General features: G+C 54.0%; 2 protein-coding genes across 5 annotated transcripts in view; both read left to right on the forward strand.

Annotated features, from left to right (window-relative positions):
* The window catches only part of RASGRF1 (Ras protein specific guanine nucleotide releasing factor 1), a 41,847-nt gene extending 33,983 nt beyond the window's left edge, over positions 1-7,864 (forward strand). For all 4 annotated transcript variants that reach the window (XM_040602068.1, XM_040602067.1, XM_040602069.1 and 1 more), the window contains exons 21-27: positions 868-971; positions 1,364-1,448; positions 1,746-1,943; positions 2,750-2,829; positions 3,931-4,048; positions 4,385-4,453; positions 6,813-7,864. In XM_040602068.1, the coding sequence (XP_040458002.1) occupies positions 868-971; positions 1,364-1,448; positions 1,746-1,943; positions 2,750-2,829; positions 3,931-4,048; positions 4,385-4,453; positions 6,813-6,905 (747 nt within the window). In that variant the 3' untranslated portion in view covers positions 6,906-7,864. The remainder of the gene's footprint in view (positions 1-867; positions 972-1,363; positions 1,449-1,745; positions 1,944-2,749; positions 2,830-3,930; positions 4,049-4,384; positions 4,454-6,812) is intronic.
* Positions 7,865-7,975: 111 nt separating this feature from the next.
* On the forward strand, positions 7,976-15,853 carry CTSH (cathepsin H). The gene is made up of 12 exons (XM_040600982.1): positions 7,976-8,110; positions 8,261-8,292; positions 8,420-8,525; positions 8,617-8,687; positions 9,161-9,265; positions 9,589-9,675; positions 10,551-10,606; positions 11,719-11,800; positions 11,878-11,946; positions 12,330-12,436; positions 14,265-14,390; positions 15,030-15,853. The coding sequence occupies exons 1-12, from the start codon at positions 8,038-8,040 to the stop codon at positions 15,103-15,105; spliced, it is 990 nt and encodes a 329-aa protein (XP_040456916.1). The 5' UTR covers positions 7,976-8,037; the 3' UTR covers positions 15,106-15,853.
* Positions 15,854-16,082: the final 229 nt, after the last annotated feature.

Genomic DNA, 16,082 nt, shown 5'->3' on the forward strand with positions numbered 1-16,082 from the left:
CCCACTGTGCTGGGAGCTGCTACATGGAGCTGCTACAACCCCTTTCCTGGGACCCAGACAGGAGAGATGCTGCTGCTTGTTTCCAGGAGAAGGGATGCTGTGGCACATTTTTAGATACTTCCCTGCTGGGAGAACCGTGAGTTTGGGCTGTGTTTGTGTCAAAGCACCCCAAAGCCCATGCATGCTCTGTGCAGGTCTGGGGCTGAAGGCACTCACTGTCAGCCCAGGTGGCTCCAAGCACAGAGAACCCCAAGTCCCCCCATGCCTGCAAGTGCCACTTGACCAGAGCCAGGCATCAGGGACAGAGGATGCTCATATTCTCCTGCTTTTCTGGACATCCCTTGGGAGAGCCATCCCAAGCAGCAGCAGGGTCTGGGAGCTGCCAGCCCCATGGGTGCTGGTGGAGCGGTGCTGGTGAGGCTGGCCGAGCTGCTGGGCAGAGGCACGAGGCAGCAGCTCTGCAGCACTGCTCTAGCTGGGATCCCCTGGCGCTTTATTAATTAAACAGATGTAGAGCAAAAAGGCAGCGGTTACAGAAGTTGGTGTGCAGGGATCCGTTTTGTAGCTGACACCTAATTACTTAAATAGAGAAGATTAGTTAATTTTGTGTCTGTACATATGCACGGATGATAACGTAATTAAAACCGCTGGGTTTGCAGGGCTGTGTGAAGCCAGCACTTCTCAGCACTGGCAAGATGCGGTGCCTCTGGTCCATCGGACCAGCACAGCACCACACATGCCACCTCTCCTGGGGAAAAGCCTTTGGCATGGGAGCCTGACTTTGGCTTTGATTCTCTGTGCATGAAATGTAGAAGTCCTTACTGTGCTCTTAAGCAACGAGTCCTCATCACTGCCTTTGTCACTCAGGCTGAGGGAGTCAAAGCAGAACCTTTTGAAAACCACTCAGCCCTGGAAATAGCAGAACAGCTGACACTGCTGGATCACCTGGTCTTCAAGAAGATCCCATATGAGTGAGTGATCCTCATGAGCGAGGAAGGGCTGCTCTGATCGCCCAGGGCTCTGCAGCTACCTGCTGCCCCACAGGCAGCCTGACCTGGGCTAAACCCAGAGGGTGCAAAGTCTTCCCAGCCGACCCCGCTTTCCAAGTAGCTCAGGCTGGGCTCAAGCCCAAATGTGAGGCCTGATCCTGTGGCTTATCTGCTGGCATCCCGGAGGTGCCTGGCCGGGGGAGAGCCTCCCGTGTCCGTCGTGCTTTCAAGTGCATCCGTGCGGTCCCTTTCTGGCAGCGTGCGGGGCAAAGGCCCTGGCATCTCCATCCTGTGCGGGTGCAGTGGAGCTTGCAGGGTTTGGGTGTCCCAGAAAAATGGAAAATAAATGTTGACTTGAACGCTGTCATTTGCAGAGAGTTCTTTGGGCAAGGTTGGATGAAGCTTGAGAAGAACGAAAGGACTCCTTACATCATGAAGAACACAAAACACTTTAATGATGTAAGTGCAGCCACAGTGGGGGCTGGGGAGACAGGCAATGATGAGGCAGCGCAGCCAGCCTGCTCCCAGCATCAGCCAGGGACTGGGATGTATGAGGTTTATCTGCTCCCACCCATGCTCCATGGGTGTTACATGCCTTTGGGACCCCTTGCAGGTGGAGCATCTGCTGGTGCAATTGCTCCCTCTGGGGCTCCTGCAGTGAAGGGAAATCTTAAAACATGCTGCCAGGCTGGAGGGCACATAGCTGTTGTCCAAAGTTGTCCTAACACTTGGGCTGGGCCTGGTGTCTCCCCAAAGGTCAGTAACTTGATAGCATCGGAGATCCTCCGGAATGAGGAGATCAACGCGCGGGTGAGTGCCATCGAGAAGTGGGTGGCGGTGGCGGACATCTGCAGGTGCCTGCACAACTACAACGCGGTGCTGGAGATCACCTCCTCCCTCAACCGCAGTGCCATCTTCCGCCTAAAGAAAACCTGGCTCAAGGTCTCCAAGCAGGTATGGGCACGGGGCTGACCCCCCTCGGGGGAGGCAGCAGGGGTCTGATGCACCCGGTGTGACGGTGTTGGCATGACATAAGACACATGCATTGAAAAAACAGTTAGAAAATGGAGTAAGGGGTTTGTAGGTCTTCCCCAGGAGGGAGGTGGTGTGCAAGTTGCTCAGACCCTGCGTTGCTGTCAGGTTCATTCATCCTGCAGGTCAGATGTGCAGTTAAAGCAATTTTTTCTAAAGAGTCATTGTAGCTGTGTACACACGTACAGATGCTTCTTTAAACTGATTTTCTGGGCTTCTCAGACCAATTATGGATGAGCAAAATGAATCCTTGTGTTGAGTTACTTGGTACAGAAATAGCTTTTACCTGCATGGTGCAGAGCCTGATGGAGGCCAGGGGCTGCCAAGCCAGAATTGCTGTGTGGGCTCCTCTGAATCTGGAGCACCATCTTTTTTCCTGCAAAGTGATAAACCCATAAATTAAAACAGGCAGTGGTGAAGGCAGAAGTGGGAGGCAGGGGAAGGAAGCAAGTGCATAGCCTGTCTTTATTACGTGTTGGAGGAACTTTGTTTTCAAGCGCTTGCTCGGCTCCTCTAGATGTCACCAGGAGCTGGGTGTAAGGGCCAGGGCAGAATTTGTACCTGCAAGGGGACTGAGCAGCTGGATGGGGGTGATGTGCCCTGGCGGCTGCTGTGGGCAGGGTGGGATGGGAGTGACCCTGTAGCTCCACAGGCTTCACACACCCCTGCTGCAGGGATGGGGGTTTCTTCCAGGGCTTTCTCCAAGTGACACTTTGGGTTTCTTGCAGACAAAGGCTCTGATTGATAAGCTGCAAAAGCTGGTGTCATCGGAGGGCAGGTTCAAGAACTTGCGGGAGGCACTGAAAAAGTGAGTGAACAATGATTCTCCTCTGGCAGCTGCTGCTGCGAGGGGGCTGCTGACAGCCAGGCCAGGGCCCCCCCCATGCTGGGTGACCCGGAGCCCACCCTGGCTCCCACCCTGCAGGCTAGGGTTCTGCTCACAAGACCATTTCAGAGCCTGCACGAAAGCAGTTCTTGTTTAGCAGGCACAGGAGGGTGCTTGCAAAGTGATCCCAAGTAACAAGCTGCTCTTCCAAGGAGCAGTATGGAAAGATGTGAATAAAAGGGACTGCAAAGGGGCAAATCATTGCCAGACACCAGAAAACTTTTTTTCCTCCCTTCCTCTTACAGACTCATAGTTTAAACCCCCAAAATGTACCATATTTAGCTACGGTTTCCCACCAGCCAGTGTATGTCATTCCAGCTAGTGTGGACCTTGTTGGCAGCACACCGGGGCAGTCCCGAGTCGGAGCTTTGCACAGCAGAGAGCTGGCGGTGCTGCCATAGCAGCCAGCCCCGCACCAGACCAGGGACAGCGTTGGGCTTCTCTGCCGGCACTCACGCTCCCCAAATCATCGTTACTTGGTGTTCACTTGGTCCCACAAATTGAGGAGCCCAGTGATGCATGTGTGTGGGGAGCGGGGTGCTGAGCTGCCCTGGAGCTGGTGCATCCCCATGGGCTTGTGCATCCCCGTGTGCATGGCAGACAGCCGTGGGCTGTGTCCCATCAGCAGCCCCCAGCGATCCTCCTTGGGGACTGGGCTGGGGTACAGGGTGAAGGTGGGGGGCAAGCCCAGTGCCTGCACTGTCCTCGGCTTTTGGCTGGGGTTTCACTGACTACAGGGGCAGCTTCGAAAGGTCTTCCCAGCCTTCTGCCCCCACTCACCTCCTGCAGTCCCTGGCTTTGTGCAGGGCATGGCTGCAGCTGGTGCTTGCCCTGCCCACAGGGACAGGGGCTGCAGGATGAGACCCAGGAGACCAGCGGCCTTCCTGGGGAGACGCTACATCCTAGGGTTTATGTATATTAGAGAGAACCCTTCCAATTCTGTGGAGTCCCACTCACCCCCCTCTCCAAAGCCCCCAAGCAAGGTATTTTTCTTTCTTACTTGTTTCTGGTTTGCTTCCAAAGTTGTGACCCTCCCTGCGTCCCCTACCTGGGAATGTACCTGACCGACCTGGCGTTCATTGAGGAGGGGACCCCAAACTACACCGAGGATGGCCTGGTGAACTTCTCCAAAATGAGGATGGTGAGTCTCCCAGCCCTGCTGCGGTGGGCGTGCAGGAGCTGGGCTGTGGCAATGTGGCTCAGTGCTGTGGTTCTGGCCAGGTCTGTGCTTGTCCTGCACAGTTCCCCATAGCTAGCTGTCATCTGCACAGCACCTGGCAGCCACATGTGTCCCCCTGCACGCGTGCATGCAGCAGGGTTGTCCCTGGTGAGGGATGTGCCTGGAAGAAGCAAAAAGGCCCTTTGCATCATGCTGCGGCTGAAAGAACTGAGTGCGCTCCACCTCCCAGGTGTTGGGACGTGGTGCTGGTGGTGCTGGCTGTGCTGTAAACAGCTGCTGTGTTTTATCTCTGGACAGATCTCACACATCATAAGAGAGATCCGCCAGTTCCAGCAAACCTCCTACAAGATTGAGCACCAGCCTAAGGTACAACCTTGTCCCGAGAGCCACACACTCCCTCTCCTCCTCATCTCCTTCTCGAATCACAGCGTCTAAGCCTTCAGTTTCTCCTTTGGGGAAGATATGATGCTTCTGTAAGAAATTTAAGAGGGAAAATGCTAGCAGAACCAGTGCAGGTGTGGAGGCTTGTGTCAAGCAAGGCATAACGGAGTGGGACAGGCACAGGGGACATGTAGCAACCTCCCAGCTCCTCTCGGCACGCAAACCATGAAGAGCTCACCGCCTGCACAGTATTGCTGGCAGAGCGAAAGGACACAGCTTCCTGCTGTCTGAGCCCTGGTCAGAACAAGCCAATGCTGTCCCTGCCTGTCCCTAGCTTTGCTGCCATTTCTTCCCAGCAGACAGGACTGCCCTTTCACTCTGGGTCTTTCTGCAAGCCACTGTGATCATGGGCACAAGGGTCATCAGGCTGGCACAGCCTGGCCGAGTTGGGGCTAGAGCGTGGCTATGGTCAGGCAGTGCGGCAGGGGAGCAGCCTGGAAGGGTTCCTGGGGAGCGGGTGGGCGCTGGGAACAGAGCCGTCCTCTGCTGTGAGCAGCTTTCAGGCTGAGGCAGAGACCTGTGTGCTGCAAGAGCACGGGCATGGGTCTTGCTGCAGAGGTCTCCATCCCTGTGGGAGAGCAGCTCCAGGTCCTGAGTTCAGGCAGAGCTCACGTTTTACCTGGGAGCAAGATGAGTAGCTGTACCTTTTCCCATCCGTGGGGCCCTTCCATGGGAATGAGCAACAAGTGTTGGTGGCTTCTGGGACCACTGCCCTTGCATCCTGCACTCCCTTGCCCTTTGCTGCCCGTTTGCTGCAGCAGGAGTGTGGCTGGTACCTCTGTGCCAGGAGCAGTCCTGTGCCTTGCTGGAGGCTGTCAGCAGCAGTGCAGGGGATGGAGGATGGCTGCAGCAGCTGCAGCAAGCTCCCCCATGTCTCCCCCAGGATGCTGCAGCAGAGGTATTGCTGTAGACAGCAGCTACACCCAGATGTGACAGCTGTCGGGTAGGGCGGGCAGTGTGGCGCATGGCCAGAGTGCTCCTGGGGCTCCTCTGGGTGTTTATGAAATGCATGCACTGCTCCTTGCCTGCACAGCTGGGACATGCCACAGAGGCTGCCCCTCCCTCCGTGGCCCCTCGCCCTGCAGCATGCTTTGCTTGGAGCAGAGCCAGACTTTGCATCCCCCTTGCCCCCCCACTCTATGTGCAGCTGAGTTATCCTGGCACTGGCAGAGCCTGCCCTGGAGATGCTGAGAAATAGCTACTTTGGGGCAACACCCCCATCCCCAGGCTGGGAGCAGAGCATGTCCCACCACCCCCGCAGCCTGGTGCTGGGTGGCCAGTGCCTCGTGGTGGCCCCCACACATGTGGTGAGATGAAAGGTCTCAGCCACCCTCTCACTTCCTCTGCCACAGCACTGCAGAGCCGCCCCGGAACTGGGCTGGTTGCTGTGAGGGTTTCTACTGTCTCCAGCAACTGCTGTTCTCCAGAAACAGCAACCCTTCCGAAACAGTGCTGCTGCCACACAGGCATCTGCCAAACCTTCCCAGTGCCCGGGATACTGTGTTACTGGTGATAAGGCTGGGCCAAACCACTTTCCGATGGTGCCAGTTTCTGTGTGCGGTGGCAGGAGCAGCCCAAGTCCCTCTGGACCACAACCCCTGGCCGGGCCGGCAGAGGCTGAGGAGCTGCAGGCTCTGATTTTATCCTCTGCAGCACCAGGCAGCCCCAGCCCTGCCCTCTGCACCATCAGTACCTGTCCAGGGCTGGGCTGACATCACAGCCTTTCACAGCCAGGGACCCCAGGTAACCCCTGCCTCCTCCCGGCTCCTCCTGCTCAGAAGATCAGCATCTGTGAAGGCAGCCCACTGCCCCGAGACACCCTGCTGGAAACACTGCACCAAGTCCAGCGGGCAAGGGTAGTGCAGGTGGTGCTGTGCGTGGCCGCATATTGCCCTGCCTCCCTGCAGGGCTGGGGTACAGCTGTACACAAGCTCCCAGATGCTCTTGTGGGTGATGGGATGAAGCCCCACCTGCACTGCTGGTGCTTCCCAGGCAAGGGAAGCGGGCCAGCTCTGAACCCCCAGTGCAGCACCTTGCCCGGGCATGGGCTGTGCCCCGTTTTGGTATCAGCTGTGGATGCCATGCTGCTAACAAGGCCAAAAAGTAATTTGGGAAAAATCTGCCAGGAACTGCAAGCACATTTTCTGTTAAAACTGGAGCAGATGCCCTGCCCCATCAGCAGCATTTCTGCAGCAAGAACATCGTTCTCCATTTACATGGCACCTTATTTATCGGGATTTTCTGTTCTCACAAGCCGGTAACGGTTTGGCTCTCATTTTCCCAGGTGACACAGTACCTGCTGGACCAGTCATTTGTGATGGACGAAGAAACCCTTTATGAAGCTTCTCTGCGAATAGAGCCCAAACTGCCTTCTTGAGCCCAGAGCAGTGGCCAGTGGCTGCTCGTGTACACTCGCTATACCATACTGTATATATCTGTTTGTTTCTGTTGGACGCTCTGGAGTGACTTCCATGTATGTGCTTCTCCAAGCAAACAGCCCCCCTCGTCCTTAGGCCGCAGTAGACCTCGCGTAGGATTTCCCGCATCGTTTAAGGTTTCACGCATCGACACTTTGCTGGAGTCCCGGTTTCTTTTTGATGATGTTATTTTTGTCATTTGTTCTTCTCGAGGGGGCTGGCGGTCGGGCAGGGGAACCCCTATGTTCCCATGGGGCTCTCGGGCAGTGCAGGGCGGCTCTTGCTCAGGCCGTTTCGGCAGTGACATCCCTGGGCAAACTCTGTAAGGCAGGGGAAGAGAACACATTAAAGTTTATCCCTCCACGTGAAGCTGCCCTCTCTCTCTGTGCCACCCCCCTGTGCTGGCCGGGCACTGGGGGGGGCCTCTCGGATGCTGCCCTGGGTCCCTCCTAAGTTGGGAAGATGGAAACATCCCTTCGACTCTCCTTGCTGCATACGGCTCATGACAAGCTTCTGTTGATATGCTATAGATCCGTATACCTTGTGACCACTATGAGTAACATGATGTAGAATTAGAAGAAGATGACCGAGTGTTTTTATTACATATACTGTAATCCTGTCTAACCACCTTCTAGCAGGAATATAGTAATGTAGTGCTTATTCTGTGAATATTACCATGTATTTTTTACATTGTACAGTATATAAACACAGTTTAACTTTACAGTGGCAGGCATGCTCCACTCTGACAACCAGAACACTTTTGCTGTAAGCAATACCTCGTGGTATGAGAATTCTCTTTCAAGCCCTAAAACTATTTCAACTTACAGCTTGTTTGGAAAAAAAAAATTTCCATTTTTTTGTAAAAATATATGTTTCCTGATTACCTCTTGCTAATAAATCTATTCTATCTCAGGGTGAACCGGGACTTGTGATGTTTTTATCGGCGGGTTAACGCCGGAGCCGCAGACACCGCCCCCTTTGCTGGGCGCTGGGATGCCCCGCCCCCTGTCCCGCCCCCTGCCCCGTCCCTCCCGCAGAGGCTCGGCTGGGCTGGGCTCGGCTCGGCTCGGCTCGGCCCGGTCCGGCTCGGCGATGGCCTGGGCCGTGCTGCTGGCTGCGGCCGCACTGCTGGCCCCCGCTGCCGCCGGGGAGCCCACGGCCGAAGGTAACGGGGCACCGGGAGGGGAGGGCACGGCTCGGCTCGGCGCCCCGGGCGCTCTCCGGGCCGGGGCCCGCGGGTAGGCCGGCAGGGCGGCGGCGGGGGAGCCGAGCCGAGCCGGGGCAGCCGCTGACGCCTCCCCGCTCTCTCCCGCAGAGGAGCTGCTGTTCAAGGCCTGGATGCTGCAGGTAACGCTGCGGGGCGCCTGCTCTGCGGGCCGGGGCTCGGGGCCCGGGGCCCGGGGCTTGGGACGGGCCGGGCCCCCGCGGGAGCGGCGGCACCTCGGGGCGCGGCTGACGGGCTCTGCCCCCCCAGAACCCCCGGCGGTACGGCCCGGGCGAGTACCCCCGCAGGCTGCGCATCTTCCTGGGCAACAAGAGGCAGATCGACGAGCACAACGCCGGCAACCACAGCTTCCAGAGTAGGAGCCGCTTCCCAGCCCCCGGCCCGCTCTGGCTGGGAACGCCGGGCCCTACTGAGCCAAACGTGTTCCCCTTTCCTCCTCCTTCCAGTGGGCCTCAACCAGTTCTCAGATCTGACCTTCGCAGAATTTAAAAAGTTGTACCTGTGGAGAGAGCCCCAGGTAAATCACGGGAGCGGGTGATGGGCGGGCAGGAGGGGGCCTGGCAGCCCCCAGCCGCGAGGGGCTCTGCCCCTGTGCGTGGGTCAGCACCCCCTCGCTGCGCTGCCTGCCATCAGTGTGGTGTCCTGCTCGGCCGGAGCCTGGGTAAGGGCGAGGTGAACCCCCCATCCCCTGCCCTCTCGGCTGTCAGCTGCCTCCTGACCCCGGCTCCAGCCGAGTTGTCACTTCTGCTTTCAGCTTTCCAGGTTGCTGTGTATTCTTATGGGTAGATCTAAGGCCCGATCCTGGCTCTTTGGGGAGACAGCAGCTCCCTGAGCAGCCTGGGCACCGCTGCCGGGGGTGCGGGTGGCAGTGCCCTTCCAGGGCTGGCCCAGGTCTCCGCAGGTGCGGTGGCTGCATGGGGCGGCCAGGGCTGCACGTGCAGCGTGGCAGTCACCGCTCCCCCCGCCACAGCCCTCCTGCCTCGCTTGCAGAACTGCTCAGCCACAAAGGGGAATTTCCTGCGCAGCTCTGGGCCGTATCCTGACTCCATCGACTGGAGGAAGAAGGGAAATTTTGTGACACCTGTGAAAAACCAGGTGAGGAGTGTGTGTCATCGGTCATGCACCAAGAATGGGCCGGGAGAGGGCCTCTCCACAGCGGGCAGGGCTCTGTGCTGGAGGGTGGGTGCCTGCAGGGAAGGGGCCCCCCCTGGGAGCCCCTCTGTGGTCAGGGTGGGCTGGGACGGGGGGAGGCTGTGGAACCCTGGGCAGGGGCTGAGCAGAAGGTGAAGCCTAGCTGCTGGCAGGGCGTGGAAGCGCTGTGCTCCTGACCTGCCCTTCAGCCCTGGCCCTGGCATTTTGGGGAGGCCGGTGACCCTGCAGCACATTATGGAGCAGCTCCTCTCTGGTTCCTAATGCAGGGCCCCTGTGGGAGCTGCTGGACCTTTTCCACGACAGGATGTTTGGAGTCTGCTATTGCTATTGCAACGGGAAAGCTCCTCTATCTGGTAAGTGATTTTCTTTCCTGTGCACCGACAGCAAGTCCTGCCTCCAATTATCTGCCAGGGCTGCCAGCGGAGCCAGCCCACTCCTGTCCGGGACAGCCGCTGGCTGCTTGTTCCCAGTCTGGCTGTACATCGCTGCATGTGGCTGTAGCAGGCACCTCTGGCTCTGCAGACACCTTGCAGCTCTTCACAAGCCGATCAGAACTGCTGGGGAGGCATGGGGTGGCATGGCTGGGAGCTCTCTGTGCCTGAGGATGTGCCTGTCACCATCCCCTCTTGGGATCCAAGTGTCCTGCAGTCCCGGGCTTGGGCAGAGCCCTCTTTGGAGCAAGACAAAACCAGAGGGATGGTAGGCTGATGGGTCCGGCCGTGGTGAGCAGGCACAGTTAGCTAGAGCTCTGTCTGGTGCTGCCAGACAGCAGGAACTTCTCACTGCAAAACAGCTTGCTGCAAGCAGTTGTGAGACTGTTTATTTTTAAACTCCAAGAGGATTTACATTCTTGAAGTACTAGAAAGACAGTAGCCACTTATATGACATATTGGAATGCCTAATGATGGGGTGTGTTAAAAACAAACTTGACCTTTGAAAGAAATCTCAGCCAGCGCTCCCGTGGGTGGGATGGTGTCCCAGCAGGCATGAGGAGGAAAGTCTCTTGCAGACAGAGCTTGCTGGGCTGCCAGCTCCTAGTCTTCCTTGTCCCCCTCCTTGGGACATGGAGCTGTTCAGCCGGGTGATTCCCGCTCACAATGGGTGAGCAGCCAGCTGCATGGATAAAACCAACGCTGTTCAGTTGCCGGCTGCACAGGTTGCATTTTGTCTAACTTTTTCCAAATGAGGTGTTGAATATATACTGACTCAAAACGCTTTTGTTCCGTAGGCAGAACAACAGTTAGTTGATTGTGCCCAGGCTTTTAACAACCACGGCTGCAGTGGGTAAGTAAGATAAAGAATAGAAATTAGGGTATCTTGTGTTCCATGACTGACAGCCTTTCTCAAGATCTGGATGTCTGGATCCTTCCAGGTCTAGGAATGGGGTTTGTTTTCCCGTGGCTGAGATGTGTCAGGGAAAAGAGTTTGGGTTTGGTTTGCTCATTTTAATTTCACCCTCCCTAGATGTTAGAATGTAAACCTCTAGCATTTCTTAACTTCTGTTGTTCCTCTTGTTTATCAGTTTTTCTTCTGATAATTTGCTCTGTTACAGTGTCTCACGGGTGCTATGTAGCCAGGGTTTAACACGCTCAGGGAAAGCAGGAGGTGTTTTGTCTGTTGCTCTGCTCATGGGTCACATGCATCTCGTGGTGCTTTAAGGAACCCACAGAAACTTTTGCTTCCCCTTTGGTAAATTCCTACTGGTATTGCTAGAGAAGACAGAAAATAAAGCTTTCTGAAATCTTGTTTTCTGTAAGTTAAGCAGTCCCTGAGGAATGCTCAGAGAGCTGAGCAAAACCAGTCTTGGTGCTTTTTATTTTTCTTGTGACTCCTCTTTAGTCCTTTCCTTGTCAGCGCAGGCTGATCACACTCTCCGTTTCTTCTCTCTGTGAGATGTGCTCCCTGAAGGTGGCCAGGGAAAGAAGCAGCTGCTTGCTGGAGATGTGGGTCCCTTGTCCTCCCTGTGCTGTGTAGCTGGAGACCCCAGCCAGGCTGGGCAGAGGCTAAGGAAAAATACCTTTCAGTGTGCGAGGCTGCAAAGCTGATCTAGCACAGTTGGTGCTGTGTGGGCGAGGTGGCCTCACACCTTTGGGGCCCCTGTGTTGGCATTTTCCCCCAGGGATCAGGCACCCCTGAGAATGAGGCCCTCCCATGCCTGTGTAGGACCATGGCAAACAGCATGATGGGCCAGGCCTGAGTGCCAGGCAGGGAGATACTGCAGGGACAGACTGGAGTTCATGCCTTTAGAGGGTCTGGGATACACACTGTCCTTTCCTTTCCCCCTAGATTGTGGGAATGGTCTGCAGGACTTCGGGGGAATATTGATGGCTTTGCTCTGCAGAAGCCGCAGCATTACCATCCTAATTAATCTGCATTCCGGCTGTGTTGTCTTGCAGGGGCCTGCCAAGCCAAGCCTTCGAATACATATTGTATAACAAAGGGCTCATGGGGGAGGACACCTACCCATACCGGGCCAAGGTATTTCCAGCGCAGCTCAGATACACTTCTGCCATGGCAGAGCAGGCTCTAACACCAGTTCCTTTCTGTCTGCACAGAATGGCACCTGCAACTTCCAGCCAGAGAAGGCTATTGCATTTGTCAAGGATGTTATCAATATCACGCAGGTAAGGCCCTGAGGGCTGTCTTTCTGAATTTCCAGGGCTGTGCCAAGCCTGAATATCCCAAGGCATGCTGGGCTCTGCAGTGCAAGCTGCAGCCTGCTTGCTCCTGGGAGAGGAGCAAGCTGCTGGCATGCACACAGCATACACAGTGGTGACTCCTTTTCCTGAGGGTGGCACCAACGAAATGCCATAGCCAAAATACAGGCACAGGGTCTCTGCCTGCTTTCCACAGTGGGTGCACCTCCAAGCTGTAAGAAGGTCTGGGTTCTTGTCAATGCAAAAGCCAGGGTTAGCCATCCCCACTGTGCTGTGACTGCTGGTCCACTGATCCTGGCTGGTCCCAGCATAATCAGGAGATCAATGACCCTGGAATCCTCCTCTTGCAGTATGACGAGGATGGCATGGTAGAAGCTGTGGGAAAGCACAATCCGGTGAGCTTTGCGTTTGAGGTGACAAGTAACTTCATGCACTACAGAAAAGGAGTCTACTCAAAGTGAGTATTTCTGAACTTGGGAGGTGAGGGTGAGGAGAAGGTGTAGGACCAGAATTGTTTGAATCCCCATTTCTTCTGCTGTACAGCAATGGATGCAGGGACACTGGACTGTTTTCTTGCATTTTCTTTTAAATAGAAAATAGAAAACATAAGTAAACTGAGCCTTGATAAATCGATTTCCCAGGGAGATGAGAACACAGCACAGGGAAGAGGGAACAGTGTGCTTTCAGCCAATTTACTGCTAGGAACCAGTCCAACCTGAAGACCAGACTGTATTTGGAATGAAGGTCAGCAAGTCAAGTGAGCTTGAGAGATCCTTCTGCAGTCCTGCCGCAGAGCTGGGAGAAGCCTGTCCCAGGGCTGATATGCGTGTCTGAGCTGTGGGTGGTGGCAGGGTCAGCCCAGGTGTTGCAGCTGAACACATCTAGTTTACTTAGGGTAAGCCCTAACCAAAGTAAGTTTTCTACGAGGCTCTTCCAGTGCTAGACCTCAGAGGGGTGGTGGCAAGCTGTGTAGCTGCCTTCATGCTGTACCGCACCTGAGGTGGTACGTTTGCAGGGTGTGTTATTTAAGGCGGGGGTTTCTGCATTGCTGTTCTCTGCAGCGCAGGCAGGTCCCCAAGCACCTTGTGTCAATCCCATCAGGTACTTACCTGCCACTCTGCAGCTGGACATGTAAGAAAAGCAGCAGAGATGGAAAAATTACGGTGAGACCTGAAATTACCTGGCAGAAGGTCTTGAGTGTTGTGTCAGCTCTACAGCCAAAGCAAAAAGCTACTTAAAAGGGTGATGATTATATTTTGGAAAGACTGTGGAAGCTAACTGTGGCAGGATAGATTTCTGTTAGGCAGGAAATGGGGAAAATGTGTGTTTGGAGAGAACTAGAAAAATGTTTTAGAGTAATGAATCCTTAGTCACGTAGAACTGCAGGGAAAATTAAACTAAGAGTCTAAGCATGAGTGATGTGCCCCAGGGAGCTGCAAGGGAAAGAGTAGAGAGCACCGTGAATTCAGGTAGCTTTGCTGTTGCAATAAAGACAGAAATCTCAAAATTAATGGGCAGGTTTAAGGTGTTAAAGCAGGCAGATGATCAAGATACTGTAGTAGGATTCCAGTTTCAGGAACACACCAAGTTATCCTGTAGATTTACAGTCTAAGGTAGATTTAAAGTCAGAGTTTACGGAATAATTGATGCTTCAGTGTTTTCAGCCTGTGGTCCCCAGACCAACTATTAACAGATTCAAGAAAAGTAAATCTGTTGTGGTGATTATTGATCTTAACCTGCAACTGGAAAATGTTTAAAAACAGGTGCTCAGGAGACGGGAGCTTGTACCTTGTGTTGCCTTGTTTTATATCACAGGCAGCAACTTTCCTCAAGTGCAATTTAAAAGCTGGAGATTCAGAGGAAATAGAAGGAAGTGTGTATTTAGACTGAGGAACTCGCTGTTCCCTGTGTAGAATGCAGAACAGTGCCCCTGAACTTCAGGGCAGAACAAACCATTACTGGGATGCACTAAGAGCTTGTTTTCGTTGGAAGAATTCCTTTGCTCATTGTTTTCATTGTGGTTTGTTCTTGTGTGACAATGTTGACATTAATTCTGAACAAAAGGCCAGACCAGGTACTCAGATCAAAGGTCCATGTAGCCTATCGAGAAAACAGAGCAATATCTCCTTTTCTTGGCTTTCCTCCATACTCCCCACAACTGGAAGTTCAGAGTAAGCATTAGTTCTTTTTGCAGTTGGAGTGCAATTGAGAATGCCAGCTAATCCATAATTATAGGCTGGTTTTTCATGCAACAAATCAGCATTATTTTTCCATTTCTTTTGCAGCCCAAAATGTGAGCACACTCCTGACAAGGTGAACCATGCTGTCCTTGCTGTGGGGTATGGAGAAGAAAATGGGACTCCTTACTGGATTGTGAAGAACTCCTGGGGCCCGATGTGGGGCATGGATGGGTAAGGAGTTCCCAGCACCACCGAACCCACCACAGTCTTCCTGTACCTTGTAAAAGGACAGTCATGTGCATGGGATTCTACAGCCCCTGGGTCACCCTTATGCGCTCAAACTGAAATTTCTGTTTTCAGCTGTTTCATACTCTGGGAAGAAGCACGGGAAATCATCCCAGCCTCAGCAGTGAAGGAGGCATGGCTCTATGAACTAGTCCTGGGGTGACTGGTTAGAGCAGACTCAGATCAGTAGACCTGCCGTTGTAGCCAGGGTCTCAGCCAATGCATGGAGAGCCACCATACTGCTGTCAGGAGAGCACCGTGCCTCTTCTGTGGTTACGTGGCCAAAGAAGGGGTTGTGCCGGGTTGTGCTGGGAGTGAGTTTTCACTCCAGTTCCACGAATATCTCCAGCTGCAAGTGAAATCTTTGGGAGCTAGGTGCTAACTCTGCTTGTTTGTGATAAAAGGGGACAGGGATAGCATTGCCTGGCTAAGTACTGGCAGTAACAGCTCTGTCACAGGTATTTGCTCCTGGTGTGAGGAAGGAGCTAGCATGTAATTAGAGCAGTTGCTTTGTATCACTGTCTGTTGTGTTGACTCTGCCAAAGGAGGGAATGCTCACTCATATACATTTCTTTCTCTTCTTAGGTACTTTCTTATTGAACGTGGCAAGAATATGTGTGGTCTCGCTGCTTGTGCATCTTACCCAGTTCCTCAGGTGTAAGAGGAGAATGCAGGCTGGGGAAAGCAGGCATAGGAAAAGGAACAACAGATTGTATGCGAATTTCTGAGTGCTAAAATCGAGAAAGTGCGAACAAGTAATACCTGTCTGCAGAAAGTTATGTTGCTGGTAGATTCCTTTGCTTGCATACAGCTTCTTGCAGCAGGAAGACCTGCGCCTCCTTTCCCCAGCCAAAAGCAAGTGTGCTCCCAAACTGAATGCCAGACTCTCACCTCCTTCTGGCATTATGTGCTTGCTTGCGGTGTGCCTCGCTCCCAGTCCCAGCTGGGGCCCCGCACCTCTGCTGGGGGGTGTCAGCAGTGGCGGAGGGATGGCAACTGCTTAGGTGGTGGTAATGTCACGCAGCTACCAGATGCTGCCTCAACAAAGTCACCCCTTCCTTCATGTGGCAGTTTCCCAGTTGACAGATGTTCTTGAGATTTATTTTCTTTGAAGGCTATTTTTTCCTTTCTCTAGAGAAAGATGACTGCTGTGATTTGTATGTTTTATCTATTTTGATGAAATGTTTTTAGTATTTTTTGTATTAAAAAATCAGGGTATTTTAATGCAAACAGAGAAGAAACGGATTAATTTATTTTATGAATCAATGAAGAAAGCAAGATGCTTATTACCAATAGTTTATAAAGAGCTGAGGGTGAGAGAAAGCTGCGTGTCAGGAGGGAGGCCTTTTGTTGTGTGTTATTTCACGCTAAAATCTGCCGCTGTTTGAATAAAGATGACTCGTCACCGGTGCGGTGTGCGCTCTCCGTGGCCCAGCGGGTTACCGGCGTGGTGACCGGTGGACGATGTGGCCGTGTCTGTGCGTCCGCAGGGTGCGGCCTGGGGGGCGGCTGACGCGGGCACCGTCCTCCTGACGCAGCTTCTGCGAGCGACGAGGGTGTCCAAAGCATTAAAACTTTCCTGGGGTTACGCAGCTGGCTTTTATAACCAGCTTTAAAGCGCCTGCAGCAGGGGCGCGG

Source organism: Falco naumanni, chromosome 7, assembly GCF_017639655.2.
Source record: "Falco naumanni isolate bFalNau1 chromosome 7, bFalNau1.pat, whole genome shotgun sequence".
Classification (NCBI taxonomy): domain Eukaryota; kingdom Metazoa; phylum Chordata; class Aves; order Falconiformes; family Falconidae; genus Falco; species Falco naumanni.